The sequence below is a fragment of the Dreissena polymorpha genome, chromosome 7 (assembly GCF_020536995.1).
Source record: "Dreissena polymorpha isolate Duluth1 chromosome 7, UMN_Dpol_1.0, whole genome shotgun sequence".
In the NCBI taxonomy this organism is placed as follows: domain Eukaryota; kingdom Metazoa; phylum Mollusca; class Bivalvia; order Myida; family Dreissenidae; genus Dreissena; species Dreissena polymorpha.
The window spans coordinates 56,718,414-56,734,880 of NC_068361.1; the positions used below are offsets into that span (position 1 = coordinate 56,718,414).

General features: G+C 35.6%; 1 protein-coding gene and 1 long non-coding RNA gene across 3 annotated transcripts; one reads left to right on the top strand and one right to left on the bottom strand.

The window, feature by feature from the left end:
* Positions 1-3,630: 3,630 nt before the first annotated feature.
* Positions 3,631-11,441, bottom strand: LOC127838951 (nmrA-like family domain-containing protein 1). Of its 2 annotated transcripts, none has more exons than XM_052367087.1 (4): positions 11,289-11,441; positions 6,268-6,800; positions 5,301-5,494; positions 3,631-4,879 (listed from the first exon to the last, which is right to left on the bottom strand). In XM_052367087.1, the coding sequence occupies exons 2-4, from the start codon at positions 6,791-6,793 to the stop codon at positions 4,685-4,687; spliced, it is 915 nt and encodes a 304-aa protein (XP_052223047.1). In that variant the 5' UTR covers positions 6,794-6,800; positions 11,289-11,441; the 3' UTR covers positions 3,631-4,684. The 2 variants fall into 2 exon arrangements, with proteins under 2 accessions (XP_052223047.1, XP_052223046.1); XM_052367086.1 differs by lacking the exon at positions 11,289-11,441 and adding an exon at positions 7,653-8,023.
* Positions 11,442-12,698: 1,257 nt separating this feature from the next.
* Positions 12,699-16,395, top strand: LOC127838934 (uncharacterized). The gene is made up of 3 exons (XR_008030043.1): positions 12,699-13,107; positions 13,591-13,751; positions 14,400-16,395. It is a non-coding gene; the product is annotated as an uncharacterized LOC127838934 (long non-coding RNA).
* Positions 16,396-16,467: the final 72 nt, after the last annotated feature.

A 16,467-nucleotide genomic window follows, 5' to 3' on the forward strand; every position in this document is an offset into this window, starting at 1 on the left:
CAGACAGAGGAGTATTCCTGTTCTTATATTCAGGCACACTGGTTCCCGGGGGGGGGGGTAACTTACCAAATTTTAGGGTAGGGGTGTCCCACTGAGATGTGACCCATTTTTATACCGGAACTCTGATAAAGTAGACCCATTTTGATATAATTTTGTAAACGATACCATTGAGAAAGTGGACATCTGCATCTGCATGCGAAACAATAGAACCCGTGCATTTGAATTGTCTAAAAGTGCCTTCAATCCTGTTTGGTCCCTCTTCTGTTAATAGGTCCACTTAAAAGGAAGGGATTGCATACCAAGCTTCGACATCATCATTAACACCCGTTTCAAGTCATCTATTAAAAGCTTTTGATTTACAGAAATTATCTCCCCTTTATCCATTTATATACAAGAATGAAATTTATCATACCCATTTTGATACTGATACTTTCAAATCTATATGCATTTATATACAAGCACATTTCTGATTTCAATACCCATATCTATACTAAGATGCTCAAAATCATACCCATATCTATAATTTTAGTCGAAAAACACCCCCCATATATTTGGCACACCCCTGTATACCCGTATATAGGAAGTCACCCCCCCCCCCCCTCCGGGCACAGGTGACACTTAAAAGCACCTGGGGAAAGGCCAAAGTAGAATATCTGTATTTGTAAATAGCGTTATTGATAAAGAAGACAACACCTTTTGCGGTTTTATATTAGTCCAAATAAGCAGGAATCTCAGTATCTGTTGTTCATTTAATCATTTAGTAAATTTTTTTAATATATACAAGGAATACATTACAGTGTAACACATGTTTGTGTAAAAAAATGTTTTTTTTGTAGAATGGCTTTTATTAAGATGGATTCAATATTTTGTAATACGGCAAATGTGACCCTTATAATGTTCACAAGCTATTAATTTAATTTGACATAGTAACCAGATTTTCCCGATCGTGACCAAGTTTCGAAGTCGACTGAGATATAAGATGGAAAGATGTTCTTGCCAAGTTTCAATTATAATGGCCAATAGAGTGTTCACAAGCTTCCTTCTTAAATTTGACCAAATGACGTGTATGTTCACAAGCGTTTCTTAAATTTGACCCAGTGACCCCATTGTTGAGGTAACGTGATCAAGTTTCGAAGTCGATTGAGATATAATGGAGAAACTGTTCTGACCAAAGTTTAGGAAGATTGCGCAATAAATCCAGCTTTAAGAGTGTTTACAATGCAAATATTGACCACGCACGACGTACGGCAGTGAACGAACGACGGACAAAAGGCGATTGCAATTGCTCACCATTAATACATTGCGCTCAAGAGATGTTAACGAGCATCTTTTTGTCTTGGATTTGTTGACGATTGATCAGAGGCCGAATTATCTTCAGACTAACAACACTCATCAATGACTGGTGCATGGTGACTTGTTGGCGAACGGATGGAATCTGCACCCGATTGTATAAACAGTTAAACCGGCGGTTTACCACATACCGGCGGTTAAAAGTCGGTAACATGTTGGTTACTGGTCGGTAAGCGTTTGTATAAAATTTGGTTAGTTATACCGATCGGTTAAAACCCAGTGAAAACATACCCTGTTTCCCTAGGTAAGTAAGTACAAGTAACCGAAAGGTAACTTACACAAAATGGCCGCGGCGCGCAACATTATAAAAGCTAACCATCGACGACCTTCACAATTTCGACGAGTAAACAACAAATTGCAGCGACTGACACTTTATTTGACTTAATTTACAGGGAAATACGATTTCCGACTTCGGACGACGAATTTAAGGACGCACAGAACGTGTTTCTTATATTCTGTTATGGGTATGCCGTGTGTGATCCGATGCATCAATGGCGCCCATGTTAAAATCATTTCTCCGAGAACAGGGAACAACAAAAGTACACACAAAAAACAAAACACGTTCGAACTTGTATCTTACCTTTAATAATCCTTTAAAATCCATAAATAATCCATTTAATTCAATAATTGACGAGTTTGCATCTGGGTCTTTGATAATTATTTTAGCATAGTTAAATAAAGACCCTTATGCCATCATATCATTATATTCAAATGAGAACTCAATAAACTTTCTTCTTCGTCACACGCTACGTTATGTACTCTATGTACATTACTGCTGTTAAAATGAACCGGAGCAGTTTATAAAATGTGTCGTTATCTGAGAAAAATGGGCATAATGCATGTGCTTAACGTGTCGTCCCATTTTAGCCTGTGCAGTTCGCACAGTCTAATCAGGGACGACACTTTCCTCTATTATGACATTTTTTGTTAAAATGAAGTCCCTTCTTAGCAAAAATCAATTTTTGTCGGAAAGTGTCGTCCCTGATTAGCCTGTGCGAACATATTTAGCTAATCTGGGACGACACTTTACGCACATGCATTATGCCCAGTTTTCTCAGAACACGACACAAATAATAGCCGTTGGTGAACTCGGTTGGATTTGCAGATTTCTGCATACAAAGATATATATAAACTTGAACAATGTTTTATTTGTCTAAGGTAAATTCCCTTATTGTACAAGAATGTAAGAAAGTTTTTTTGTAGACATAAGCCAAATTAGTAGAGTAGTCTAGCATGTTACGATGGCCATGTATATTTTTTTTTTACATCTAGAACAACTAGAAGAATAGACGTCTTGGTAAGCACTCTCTTGCAGTTTGGAAGCACCAGGGATTCCGCTAAATGATGCAAATCCCGACATCATTATCAATTTGTCCCTGGTCATTATGATGAACTCATTGTTAAAATTTACACCTTATTTTATTGTGAATTCATTTTTAAATGAATTTGATAAAAAAAAATACATTTCGCTGTTTATAGGCGTGACACTTCGCGCGAAAATTACGTCATTAGAAAATGCATTGTGGGAATGTTTTGGTAAAAGTTACCGGTGGTTAAATTCCGCTATGCGCGGTTAGGTTACTTTGCGGTATATCGTGTTTATACAATCGAGTTACCTCGAAGGTTACTATACCTGAATAACCGCAAACTTACCAAGGTTTGAATGTTACCGAGCGGTAACTTTTACCAACGTTAATACAATAGGGTGCTGGTTGTAGATGCTCGGTTACCGGTATTTGCAATAATATTGCACTAAAAATGTCCGGACAGAGGAAGCCTTAAGGGTAGCGCTTTTTTGTTGGACCTTTTTGACCTACCTTGCTTATTTTAATAAACGATCCATCGTGTGGTTTCGGAACCCAGTACGAACACTTATATAAACACTATATATGAAATAAAACGATACTTTCAGCTTTCATGGAGTTTTTGCGACGATTAAAGGAAGTCTCTTCTAAATGAAAAATCAGTTTAGCGGAGAATGTCGTCCCTGATAAGTCTATACGAAAGCTACAGACTTATCTTGAACTATGCTTTATACTTTTCGCATTAGGCCCAGTATTCACAGAGTGTGGCTTAATTCAATCGGCCTTCCATTTACAAAATACATAATTCAATTGTTATATATTGCATAGTGTATTGTATGCGTACATCTATCTGGATGAGCAGCTGGATACTATTAAAGAGAGGATACCAATCACTTACGGTATGTCACATACAAGTATGACATTGTGTCTTTTAACAATAGACTCAATACTGGGAACATACAATGCAACACTTGTGTTGGCAGTGATTTTTTTATTGTAACAACCAATATAGGCACTTAATATGTGTGCTCAAAATTTATAAATATATGTGAATATTTACGTAAATTACGATGTTATGCATTTGTAAGAAAACACTGATTATAGCGGTACTGACAAACAAGATGGACACATTAATACTGATAAGCAAACTAATCATTCAAAGAAGACCAAAGCACCGAAGATTAATATGCGACTCGTTCTGGGAAAACCGGGCTTAATGCATGTGCGTAAATTCTCATCCCAGATTAGCCTCTGCAGTCCATGAGGGCTTATCAGGGACGACACTTCCCGCTTTTATTGAAACTTTCATTCACGTGTAGCGAAAAGCCAGTACAAGCGGAAAATGGCGTGCCCGAAAGCCGGTGCGGTACACAGGCTAATCTTTGATTACACTTTAGCACATGAACTTAGCCTGGTTTTCCTAGAACGAGACTCAAATACTGAAAAGGGATAGCAGACCAAGTAGCTTCTCAATTACATACGTTGTAAGCTTAAAATACTTTATATTCAAATTGACGTTTTAAATCCTCATTTTCTCGACCAAGGTAGGTACGCGAGAAAGAAATATGTTTTTCTATGGATCTTTTATCTGTCACGTGTAGAGCGCATTGTTTTACGTTGCTGCACGGTTTGAGAATCTATTTATCAGCAGATAAGAGAAAGGAGCTCGTGATCGATGTAAAGTTATCAATAAGTAATCATCTAACATAAAACAGATGAAAACGAAACCAAAAATGCTTATACAAATAAGTTTACCTGACAAAAGTAGTGTGTTCAAAATATCGTATACAAATAACGTTGTCACGAATTACATAGTATGTTTCAAACTAATTTACAGATGTGTTTCGCTATTTACTTGAACTGAAGACATGTCTTGAATATTTTGTGAATCCTAACAATACAACACAGATTAAGAATGCGCACACTTTCCAGACAACATGTCTCCACAATGCGCTGATAAATTCCACAACTGTCAAGACCACCGTGGGGTGTTTGGAAAATTAATCCATTAATCGGCTGAAAGTCCTCATTCAAATTTTGCTAAAGCTGTCAGCAAGGCGTCGCGCGTTGCGCTGCGCCCAATCCCGGAAGCTCTGGACCCCCGGGTGGATCTCTTGCGTGTGCTGCAGCTGGTACCGCTGGTCCTTCCGCACGAAGAACTCGAACATGTTGCCGAAGTCAACTGACCAAGGCTGGCCCAGTTTCTTGTAATCGTTAACCGTAATCTGCATTTAAAAAAACGTGCACGTAAATGTACTATGAAAATTTTAAAGTAATGGCAGAAATATTGTTAGTATAATATAGTAATTAAACATATGATGTATTTGTGTGATCAGGTTATCTGTACACGACCGTGTTTACATATTGGAACGCGAATATTTTCTTACATTCAGGAATAATTGATAAATATCCTATCTTTCGACAACACAACATTGGTATAATTGATCGGTCCGCTGAGGTCCTTGTTTAATCATTTTACGTGTTCATTTCATACGAATAGGTTACACGCCATCATCACTGGACAAGCATGCAGTTTAATTAATTCAATATGTCTCCGATTGCATTGGTTGTATTTTATAGATGTTTCACCAGAAAAAAACAACATTTGCTGTGCATGTATAAAACAGTTTGAGAATATGAACTTACGGGTTTGTCCTTGAACAACATTGGCGGCAGAGCTCGGGTCAGTTCCGCCGCGATTTCGCGTATGGTGATTTTTTCTCCGCACAGCGACAGGGTCTTGTCTAGGTAGGATGGTGTGTTACAGAACACCGTTCTGGCAACCTCCCCTATGTCTTCAACGCTGATCAAGTCTAGAGGCGTCTCTCCCATTGGGATTTCTAGATAAGAAACACAACACATGGCGTGTATTGGTCAAGAAGAAAAAACGCGGGGTACTTCGATCTTACAGATCTGAGATATAATATTCAACATAGATGTCTCTGTATTCAGGTATCGTATAGGACAGCTTTAACTGCAGCATTACGAAATCGTAAAAATTAACAAATGAACATATTTCCCTAGCATTTTATTCAATCACCCTAACGTGAAGAATCGTTTAATTACTGATAAGGAGATGTATTTTCCTTGGTTAAATTGTATGTTTTTGTTGTCACATGCGCATATTTGTGATTAAACATTAAATTATTATTTACCTGATTAGTTTGTATGCAAATTTGTAAGCACTGCTAAAAAGATTCTTACTAAGTATATAGGCCAGAATGTAATCATTAAATTATTATTTGATTGTTTCATTAAATTAAAAGTATATACAATTAAATTGCGTGTAGACTACAACGAAAAGAAGCGTTCATGAAGCTGTTGACATTAAAATGACGGTTTTCATGTTTTGTCATAGATTTCGACATGACATAGCTGAGTCTATAACGTGATTATGTATCCACTATGAAAATTATATTCGGAAATCCGGTCGAAGCGGTGTTACGGATATGATGTCCAACTAGCACTCGAGTGGTCCCGAGATCGATATCATTTGAAAGTATTTATTATTCCAAAAGAAATGCACCCGAGAGTTTATATTAAAGATTCTGATGCAATCGAGTGGATATAATTATGTTAAAACCTAATCGTTACATCCTTATCTCTAACTTACCTAATACACAGTTGTTTCCTTGAACCCGGCGTGGCTTAAGGAAGTCGTAGAAATTCTCGTAATAACAGGGAACCAGAAAACACGTAAGCGGAAGTCCAATGGATTTGAAATAGTCTTCAATTTCTGCTTTGGCGACTAGATGGCGAACTTCGATACCTTTTACACGTGTTGTGTGCAACTGAGTACTATATACCACATGAGGAATTTTCGCTAGAGCGCATGCGTCAGCGATATTTTTTCCTCGTCGTTTTTCCTTTTCTATACAGTCTGGTTCGTTAAAGTCAGTGTATGTCACCACGAAACAACCATCGGAGTCGTTAAGCGCCATTTTAATACTGTTCACGTTGTCAAGATCACATTGAAGCACCGTGACGCCGCTGTTTTTCAAATCGTCAATTTTCACGTCCTGTTGGACATCTCGCGTAATCCCGCGCACCACGAAATTCGCGGGATCTCGTGCTAATGCGCGCGCAACAGCCCCGCCCTGATGGCCTGTGGCACCGAATACTGTAATGGTCTTTGGCATCTCGGACCTTAAACAAAGACATTAATCTCTAATAGAAATATGGATCATATTTAACAAAAACGACAAAGTACAATTGCTACACAAAAGCTTAAATCGTACTTGTCGGTGGTTTTCGTTTGACAATACTGAAAAACAGTTTGAAATAATTATCAGCTAGATTGTTATTGGCTTCTATTATAGTTGTTATCAATAGAAAACACGTGTTCATCTTGATATATCATGGTAACTGGTTTCATGTTCTAAGCTCATGTGACCTTGACATCTGATTGGTTGACCTCTAAATTGATAGGCTACTTCCTTTCCTAAAAATTACCATTTAGATGGTCGCAGGTCAAAGTATTACATTTTTATACCGTGCGGGACCAAATTGCATATCAATGCATTAAGTCTCTATATATATATAACTGTAATCGTATGGGCTAAAATCAACATGCACTCAGGAATGATGTATCTATAAGCGGATAGTCGTTTTAACTATAATCAACTACCCTCTGTTATATTACAAGCAGTGCTGAGCAATATAATAAAAAAAACCTGCACGAACAAACCAGATATCCGGTTTTTCACAAATGCATGTATTTAAGTAAACATTCGAGACTCAAAATAAAAAAGATCAAAATAATATATCGATAATAATTCTTCACCAATCACCAACATGTTCATATACAAGTTCAACTAACACATAATGTTATCTAAATTGAAACTAATCTCCCAGGTTCTATTGGAATTGAGCACGTGTTGAAGACTCTCAATGTTATTTCAAAAGATGTAGCCCGTTCTTCTTGACATTATACACTGTGTTTGATAACATTAAAAAGTTGTTCGTTATAAACGTTGATAAAAAAAATAAACAGCTTACGTGTTTCCAATGTTCACCATTTTAAAATGCATATGCGGCTCCAATTCCATATTGTCTGCTTAAGATCAACACTTGTGTTACAAAACGAAAATTTGAGACTGAATAGATATATACTTTTAACCACACTCAAGAATCTTCATACTACTAGGTCCTAGCGAAATATTAATGAACCTCGTTCCTTTTCAATGCATCAAAATCACGATTGATAAAACCCAGTGGATTTCAATAGAATTCAGTCGCTATACTTTCTATAGAGTATCGATCTTTGCTTTGTACAAATGCTAATTTTCGAGACGCAGACTCGTTTAAATACAAGGTACAATTTTCACATTCTAACCTAATGCGTCAGCTTGACTGTACATTATTAAACTACTTATCTATTTCATGCTTTGATTAGGTATGTTGTTTGCGCGAACAAAATCTAGTAGATGACCCTTGGTAACTTGTGTGTAACGATCTCGACAGACTTACAAACCCAGCCAAAGATCTTATAGCACGCAAAATTCCAACGTTTCTGTCTTACAAAGTCGATAATATATTTGGTTTTTGTCCACTGATTGATTATATTGCCTCGGTCACACTGTCACGAATCATAGCTACGAATGAGCTACGATTCAATCGGCTACGAATGACTACGAAATTGTCAAAATTCGTAGGCCGCTACGATTTCAGTACGGAGCACAACGTATCTACCATGAAAATGTTCGAAAACGAACAAGGAAATGTACGGACCGCTACTGATTGACGCGATTTAGTACGGAGCGCCACGAATCGGAACGATCAAACTACGAATCCGCTACGGTCTGGTACGATTAAGTACGATGCAACGCGAATCAGTACGATCTAACTACGGATCCGCTACGGTCTAGTACGGTTAAGTACGAACTAGAACGGTCCGCTACAAAGCAGTGGAAATTGCGACGGACTTGTACGGACAGGAAGGAACGAACTACGATTGAACATTGCGTCCCCAGCATCTTGTATTGTCATACACAGAATGCCTCAAAAAAAGAGAACATGCAAGCGGCAGCAACAGCGCGTAACAGAAATAATAAAATCAGCCGTGTCAGGGGAAGAGTCCAACTCCTCCATCCAAAACCAAGAGCCAGGTCGTCTTAAAACCAGTCCCTTAAACACCACCTCCTTTTTCTTCTCTGACCTGATTTATTATGCAATTATTGATGTTCAAATATAGATTATGCTTAGGAAAGTATAATTAATTTTGTATTTTATTATGTCGGCTATTAATTTAACAATTATTAAATCACGTAAAAGTAAGAGAAAGATTCAAAAGGCATATGAGGCAGACACTTACCGGCAAAAAAATTGCATTACTACTACTAGTAAGTTCAAATTCTAATATTTTCAAAATACGTAACCTTTAGGACAAAGCTATACTAGTTATACGATATTGAATCATTATTACCTCTGTGCATGTCGTCGAGCAACTCGACTACGGCCTCTGCATTTTGTGCCAAATCAATATCCAAGTGTAACAAATTTATCGCAAACGCAATTTGCTGGCAGTTCATGATTGTGAACTCAACAAATGCAAGTACGGTTGCTTTGTAATTTCAATGATGTATTTCAGTAGCAATTTATTGTAGTGGACTTTACATGTCCGTACTGTTTCGTGCTGAAATGTAGTACATCGTACACGATCGTGCAAATTCCTGCCTATCCGTAGTACAAGGTACTATAGAACCGTGACTTTCCGTAGTATAGCCGTGGAATAATCGTAGCTAATACGTAACGTAACCGTACCGCTCCGTAGTTCTTCGTATCACTCCGTAGAAGTCCTTGAAAATCTTTGGGCTTACGAAAAGGTACGGACGACTACGGTGTCGTTACGAACTATTACGGATCAGTACGGTTTAGTACGGACTGCTTCGGATACGCTACGGTCGATACATTCGTAGCAATTTTTTGAACATGTTCAAAATGTGTCAAGAGTGACTACGGACATCCAAAAACTACTACGACTGATCACGGATCAAGTACGGAGAGCCATGGTCCAGTAAGGATAGCTACGAACTGTGAAGAAAAGTATTTGTAGCTCGTTCGTAACTCTGATTCGTGACAGTGTGACCGAGGCATAACCTTTCATATATAACGTTTCGTTAATGTATAAACGAAGGGATATATACAGTGAATTCACACTTGCATTCTCTGCCTTTATTAGGTAACATATCATTCTACAGTTGACCGCACCGTAAAGATAGACTAGATATTGAACTTGTATGCTGAAATGCTATTCCAAATTCAAAAGTATGCCTGTCAAGAATGACAATCGTTTGTATTTACAAATTAGTGCCACACCGAACGTTGTGACCCGTGCATTATCGGTATACGTGCATGCGACTTTCCATGAAATGCCGATTGAATAATGATTGAAGTTACAATATGTAAAAAATAAATAAACCTTTCTCACAATTTTAGCATTGACCTATAAGTATGACCTTGACCTTGTAGGAAGTAACACATGGTCACAGTCATTTCTATAGTTGTCTGATAAATGAGGCACACACGGTCTGCGCTATCTGCATAATACTCATATGGGAAAATTTACCTTTAAATTAGACATTGAACTTGACCCTTAAGTTAGAGATTCTCGCTCCAGATTGAAAGCATTTCTTTTGGCAACTTTTTATAAGCTTGTCCGATGAACGAAGATGTAACTTTCCGGATGAGATTCATCGTTCTCATATTAGACCTGTGACGTTAATCTTGGGAGACAGGGGGTTGCACACGATATGCCATCATCCCCCGCTGCGCATGTGTTGTATGTCATTATACGATTGAATGGATGAAGTTACAGTTCCAACCCGCCGCTGTATGACCACATTCGACGCTTGACCTCGAAATCTAAGACTATGGAACATGGGTCTAACACACAGCACGCAATTCCCACACGATGAATACTTATGCAAGTTATTTTGCGTGATGAATGATCAAGTCAACATGGTTTAATAAAATACTTTAGGTAAGCACTGTGTATAAGTAACACAATGTAACACTTGTCTAACAATTATTTATCTGCATAACAGGCAAATATAACATTAAGGGCAGTTTTTTTTACAGGAACACAACGTTTATTGTTTTACAATAATTAACTCTCAGTAAAGCGTGTCCAATTTCCAGTGAGTTAGCTTAGCAAAATAATAAGACAAATTAATAAGAAACTTCCAAAACAGATATACACACGTAACTTCATGCCCGATTCTATTATAAGATGAATACCATACGCCATGCAGAGAGTTATCAAATTATCTTCATTTAAGATCATTATATTTATCGTTATTTGATATACATAAAATCAAAGACCTATATATAGAGTGTATTATAGGTCTTTGATAAAATGTATGTCGAAGTATTGATGCCTCTTTTGCGCCTACGTATTGCTACTATCAATACAGCGTTTAAATTGCTTTCCTCTTGAAAAGAACCCTAAACATCATTTAATTCAATTTAAAAGACGAACGAGATAGCCGTAATCGATTTATGCGAGTCCGAATGAGTGGAAATCGTTATTTAAATAAGCAAATAATTTTTATAAGCGACCTTATTTAGCCTAAATACAAGCATATACGGCAGTCAAGATTTTAGATATGTTTCAAACAAAAAAGATTTACATACCTTTTAAACTTTGTATAGCCTTTGGCCCGAGATCAGAATAAAAATATATGTCTACAACTATAGGTTATACCCATTAAATCACAAAACAAATTACATGTATATAAGAATTAAACAAGACCGGTAGCAACAATTAAATGGTTGCGCATGCGCTGCGGCTTATGTCGGATTATTTTCAATAACTGTTCGTTTAACATATTGATAAATGGGTTTGTATTGATATCCTTGAAAGGCAAAATCGATTTCAGTATTTAATAGCCGACGTTGGATTTATTAAAGCAGACAGCACATCAATACATGTTTTCCGTGGATTTGTTTTAAACCTTTGGAACAGCTTAAAGGGGCCTTTTCACAGATTTTGGCAGATATTGAATTTGTCATTAAATGCTTTCTATTGACAAATGTAAACAATGGATCTAAAAAGTTCCAGTAAAAACTAGAATAAAATTAAAGAAAGAAAAATGTTACCATAAACTGGGCTCGAACCACCTACCCATGGAGTAAAAGAAAGTCAAACACTTTGACCACTCGACCATCCGTGCTCATACAATTAGTGATGTATTTTATACTTTACCTAAACTTGAAAGGCCCCAGTTAAGTATAGACACATAAATCACAAGTAAATAAAAATTTACAATAAATGTGATACATTGACAAAAGTGAAAAAAATGTTTCAGATTTACTAATTTTCGTTCTAGTTATGTTTTTTTTCGCTAGCAAACAGTAGTATTGAACTTACACCATGCTCTAAAATATCCATTATACCCGGTATGCATCCTTTGACGATTTAAAAGCCTGAAAATTATAAAGCTTTACAAGCGCGAAATATTGTATATTTGGAAAGTTCTGTTGTTATCGTTATATTTTGTGACATCCCAGCAAACATGCCCATATCGGCCCGATATCGGCTAAATGATGGAATATCGGCAGAGATTTGCCGATGTTGGGCCGACATCGGACCGACATTTATGTTAAACAAAAAATATTTTGTTAAGAGATGAGAACTTTTTGCAATTTTCAATTTTAGTGAATCCATCTTGTTTAATAACGTTTAATTAGGTCGCATATTATTCAATTTATATTTATAGGACAATGTCGGCCCGATGTCGGCCCGTTGTTATAAAAAATACTTATAACTCCACAGTTCAAAGTATGATATCGGCCCAACATAGGCCCGATATCATAATTAACACTCAAGAGAAAAGGTAACTTTGATTATTTTCTTTTTAATTTCTTGTTGCGTTAAATTTAATTGTCTATGTCTCTTTTAAAAACCGTGAAAGATAGGTCGCATATTATACAATTTATATTTATAGGACAATGTCGGCCCGATGTCGGCCCGTTGTTATAAAAATACGTATAACTCAACAGTTCAAAGTATGATATCGGCCCAACATAGGCCCGATATCATAATTAACACTCAAGAGAAAAGGTAACTTTGATTATTTTCTTTTTAATTTCTTGTTATTAAATTTAATTATTATGTCTCTTTTAAAAACCGTGTAAGATACTTGATATAAAATCAATATTATCATGTCCAGGAAGAGTAACCGTTGTTAAAAGGAAATACACAGGTTGCTTCCCTTGGCTCTTGTGCAGTGAATCTGCCCAGGCTTATGAAGTAAACAAAATAAAGTATGTCAACTAAATTTATATCACATAATGTTATAAAATACCTTTCATTTAATAAATATATTTGTCATATTACTTTTTATGTAAATATGCGTTTGAAATATTTGACTTTAAAATATATTCAGTCCTGTATGATCATACAAATAGGCGCGCGACAAAGCTGCATTGACTCAATTTCGAAATTATCAAGGTAGAACTATTCTGTCCTGGACTTTTTTATTTATTTTTGTTCGGAAACAATTTTATTTCTTTATTCACAAGATCAGACCATTTTTAGAGTGCTTTTTTTCTGAAATTGCTATCTGTCATCAAATGTCACATGTTTTCGCGACTGTTCAATGTTTGTTTAATTTCATGAATGAATAGCTAGTCAGCTATAAGTTGTTTCATAAAATTCTTTCTAATAAATTTTGGTGAAACTGAGAACACTCCGTGTATTATATTAGCAATGTCAAAATCAAGGGATAAAACATACTGGCACTCGTACAGACAGGTAAAAAAAAATGTTTCACTTAAATCATGTTTACAATGCTAAGGGAATCATGTTCCAGTACACCCAATGCAACAGGCCATTTGGCAGCTATTTCTTAGGTAATTACTTATTGTTCTTTTAGTATACAACATAAATTAATGAACTGAGAACTGTGTACAGATGCTTTGTGTTTCTTTTCAGGTGAGCCATTTGTCTGTATTGGGTGGCCGAAACCGCGCTGATGTGTGCCGGCGCATTCTGAAGCATTGCATGTCAAATGAGGTGGCCAACCAGTACAGCTGGCATGGGAGGAAGAAAAAGGCAGAATTTGGAAAACTTTCTATTGGCTGATGCTGTGCAGAGTAAGTTGTCATAGTATGTGTAAAAAGATAAGGTCACAGTTAGAACTAATTCATAGTGCCAGTTACGCGGTCTTGGTAGTTTTCAGACTATACCTAAGGGGTCAATATAAAAAAACGGGTCTGTATACAACCACGCGTTCTAGGCACCTTTAATTACTATGAGGGGGGTGTAGGGGAGGTAATGCAATCAAATGTCGCAATAAGGTCTTATATCGAAAACCACAATCACGTCTGAAATTGAAATTTCATGAACCTAGCAATTAATGTCGCTATATATTTCCTTGTATGAGACGTAAAATAAATGACGTATTTATATATAATACTATATAAGGTACCCCTATACACCTTAATTCGTGTTAATATCGGGTAAAAAAGGGTATGGAGATACATGTATTTAAAGTGGGAACCCCATGACCTATTTCTTAATCAGAGACCCCGTAACTGGCCATATGTGTGAATATATATATACATACAGAATTACATCCGGCTGTTTTCCTTTTTCAAAAGTAGTCTTCATATTGTAATTTAAAAAGGGTTAAGAAATAATATTGGTTTATAAACTGCCCAGTATCGTTAATTCTTGCAACACTGTTTGAACATATAATGGATATAGAATAATATGAGCCTACATGTCATTACCATTTTCAGAAGCTGTCATGCGGTCCTTGAAATGCACAGCTGCAGAAGTTGAACATGAGTGCAGGGAATGGTTTAGAACAGCCTCTGACCGTGACGGTGGAAGAAAAAAGAGGACAGCCAAAATAAGTGATGAACAGTCCCAATGAATTTTAACTCGTGTGTGTTTTAACTTTTAATTTAGTCTCCTGCTGCAATTTGTTATGATGTAAAGGTCTCTTTGAACTTGAAATTAATGATTTTACACAACTTTTCTTTTAATATGTATACTGATGGAAGCAGTGTATATTTTTTTTGTTTTTTTTTTTGCCTTTATTACCTAAATAGCTGTAACTCTGTGTGTTACTTAGGTAAACGTAACTTTTCAATATATTCTTGTTCTAATTGTTTTCATTTGTCATTTTTGAAGAAAACAAGTTTCATGTAGTTTGTATTAATATTGAAGACAATTTTCTTGTAATATTTTTTATTCAAAACTTTCTAGAAATGCCCATAATTTATGTCTAAGTTCAGGGGACATACAAGGTGTTTATTTCTGAAAATACTCAATTATAAAAATCAATTCCCTCAATTCATTTTGAATTTGATAAGTGACAGAACTCAATTATTTTTATTTTCAAGTGATCATTTCCTGGTGAAAACAACAAATAATTTTAATATATGTTAGTTTAAGGTATTTATATGTAAATAAGTCCCAGTAAACTACTCAATTATATATCATTCAGCAATATATTGCTCTGTCCTACTGCAATGTATTCATTAACAAATACTGGCTGCTTTATACTGCATATCATTATTAGTTCTCTTTAAAGGAATGGTCTGACTTAATGGCTTTTTTTTCAGTATTTTGGGGATGTGATCCCATTCCATGAAATTGGGAAATGTTGTGTCAATATATATATTTACCTGCAGTTCAGAAAAAGTACAACTGATTAACTACAAGTCTTATTCCACATTTCACAGCTAGTATTTACCATTTAAGACTATTCAACAATGAGGAATTGCTTGACTTGATTTAGGGGGAAAACATGTGTTCTGCCATTGACAACATGGCCCATTACCTTAAAGTGAGATTTCTAGTCACTTGTACATTTACATTTTGTGCCATTACTATGTTTTGTTTTTTTTGCTGGATAGCAATTTCCTGAATTTACTTGTTACAATTTTTGTGTATCGTATGACTGCTATGTTGTATTTTGCTGACTAGTCTTGTTACTATTTTTTGTGTATCATATGACTACATTGTTGTATTTTGCTGACTAGTCTTACTTGTTACTATTTATTGTGTATCGTATGACTACTATGTTGTATTTTGCTGACTAGTCTTATTTGTTACTATGTTTTGTGTATCGTATGACTACTATGTTGTACTTTGCTGACTAGTCTTACTTGTTACTATTTTTTGTGTAAGGTATGACTACTTTGTTGTATTTTGCTGACTAGTCTTATTTGTTCTTATTTTGTGTGTATCTTATGACTACTATGTTGTATTTTGCTAACTAGTCTTAATTGTTACTATTTTATGGGTATCATACGCTATCCATTTTAAAGAAAGGGTTATTTTATTAATTGCCAGGGTATATAGACCAGTTTTGATAATATGGGTGATATGAACCATTTATACATGCATGTTTGGTTATTTTTCATGTATACAATATGCATGTTGGATACGTTGGTTTTCTTCATAATTCTCTTATTTTATTTTCATTTGCTGAATATTCTATTACCAAAATACAAAACTCAAGTCATTTGGTCATTTAACATTTTGTTTCAATGTGTTACTTTTTCAGTTTCTGTACCTGTAGAATTATAGAGTCTGTTTAAATAATTTCTTTTACATTTGTTGTTAGTCAATGTATATATTAATTAATTTTACCCCATTAGAATAAAAATGTTGGAATTAGTAATAAATCAGTTTAATATTTTCAGTTTCAAGACAGTAGTATAATTAGCAAATACTGTATTCCAGTTTGGTTGAAAAGAATGTAAAAATAAAATGTTGTCTAAAGAAAATGTTCTTTCATTTATTTAAGAAACTGTTTTAGGCCCTTAACACTACCAACAACAATTAAAAACAATT

Coding starts and splice junctions, on each gene's coding strand:
- LOC127838951 (XM_052367086.1), bottom strand. CDS start 7,702: ATGGAATTGGAGCCGCATATGCATTTTAAAATGGTGAACATTGGAAAC. Junction 5,495..6,267: donor AGGAAACAACTGTGTATTAG/GTAAGTTAGAGA, acceptor TTTCTTATCTAG/AAATCCCAATGGGAGAGACG. Junction 4,880..5,300: donor TGTTGTTCAAGGACAAACCC/GTAAGTTCATAT, acceptor TTTTAAATGCAG/ATTACGGTTAACGATTACAA.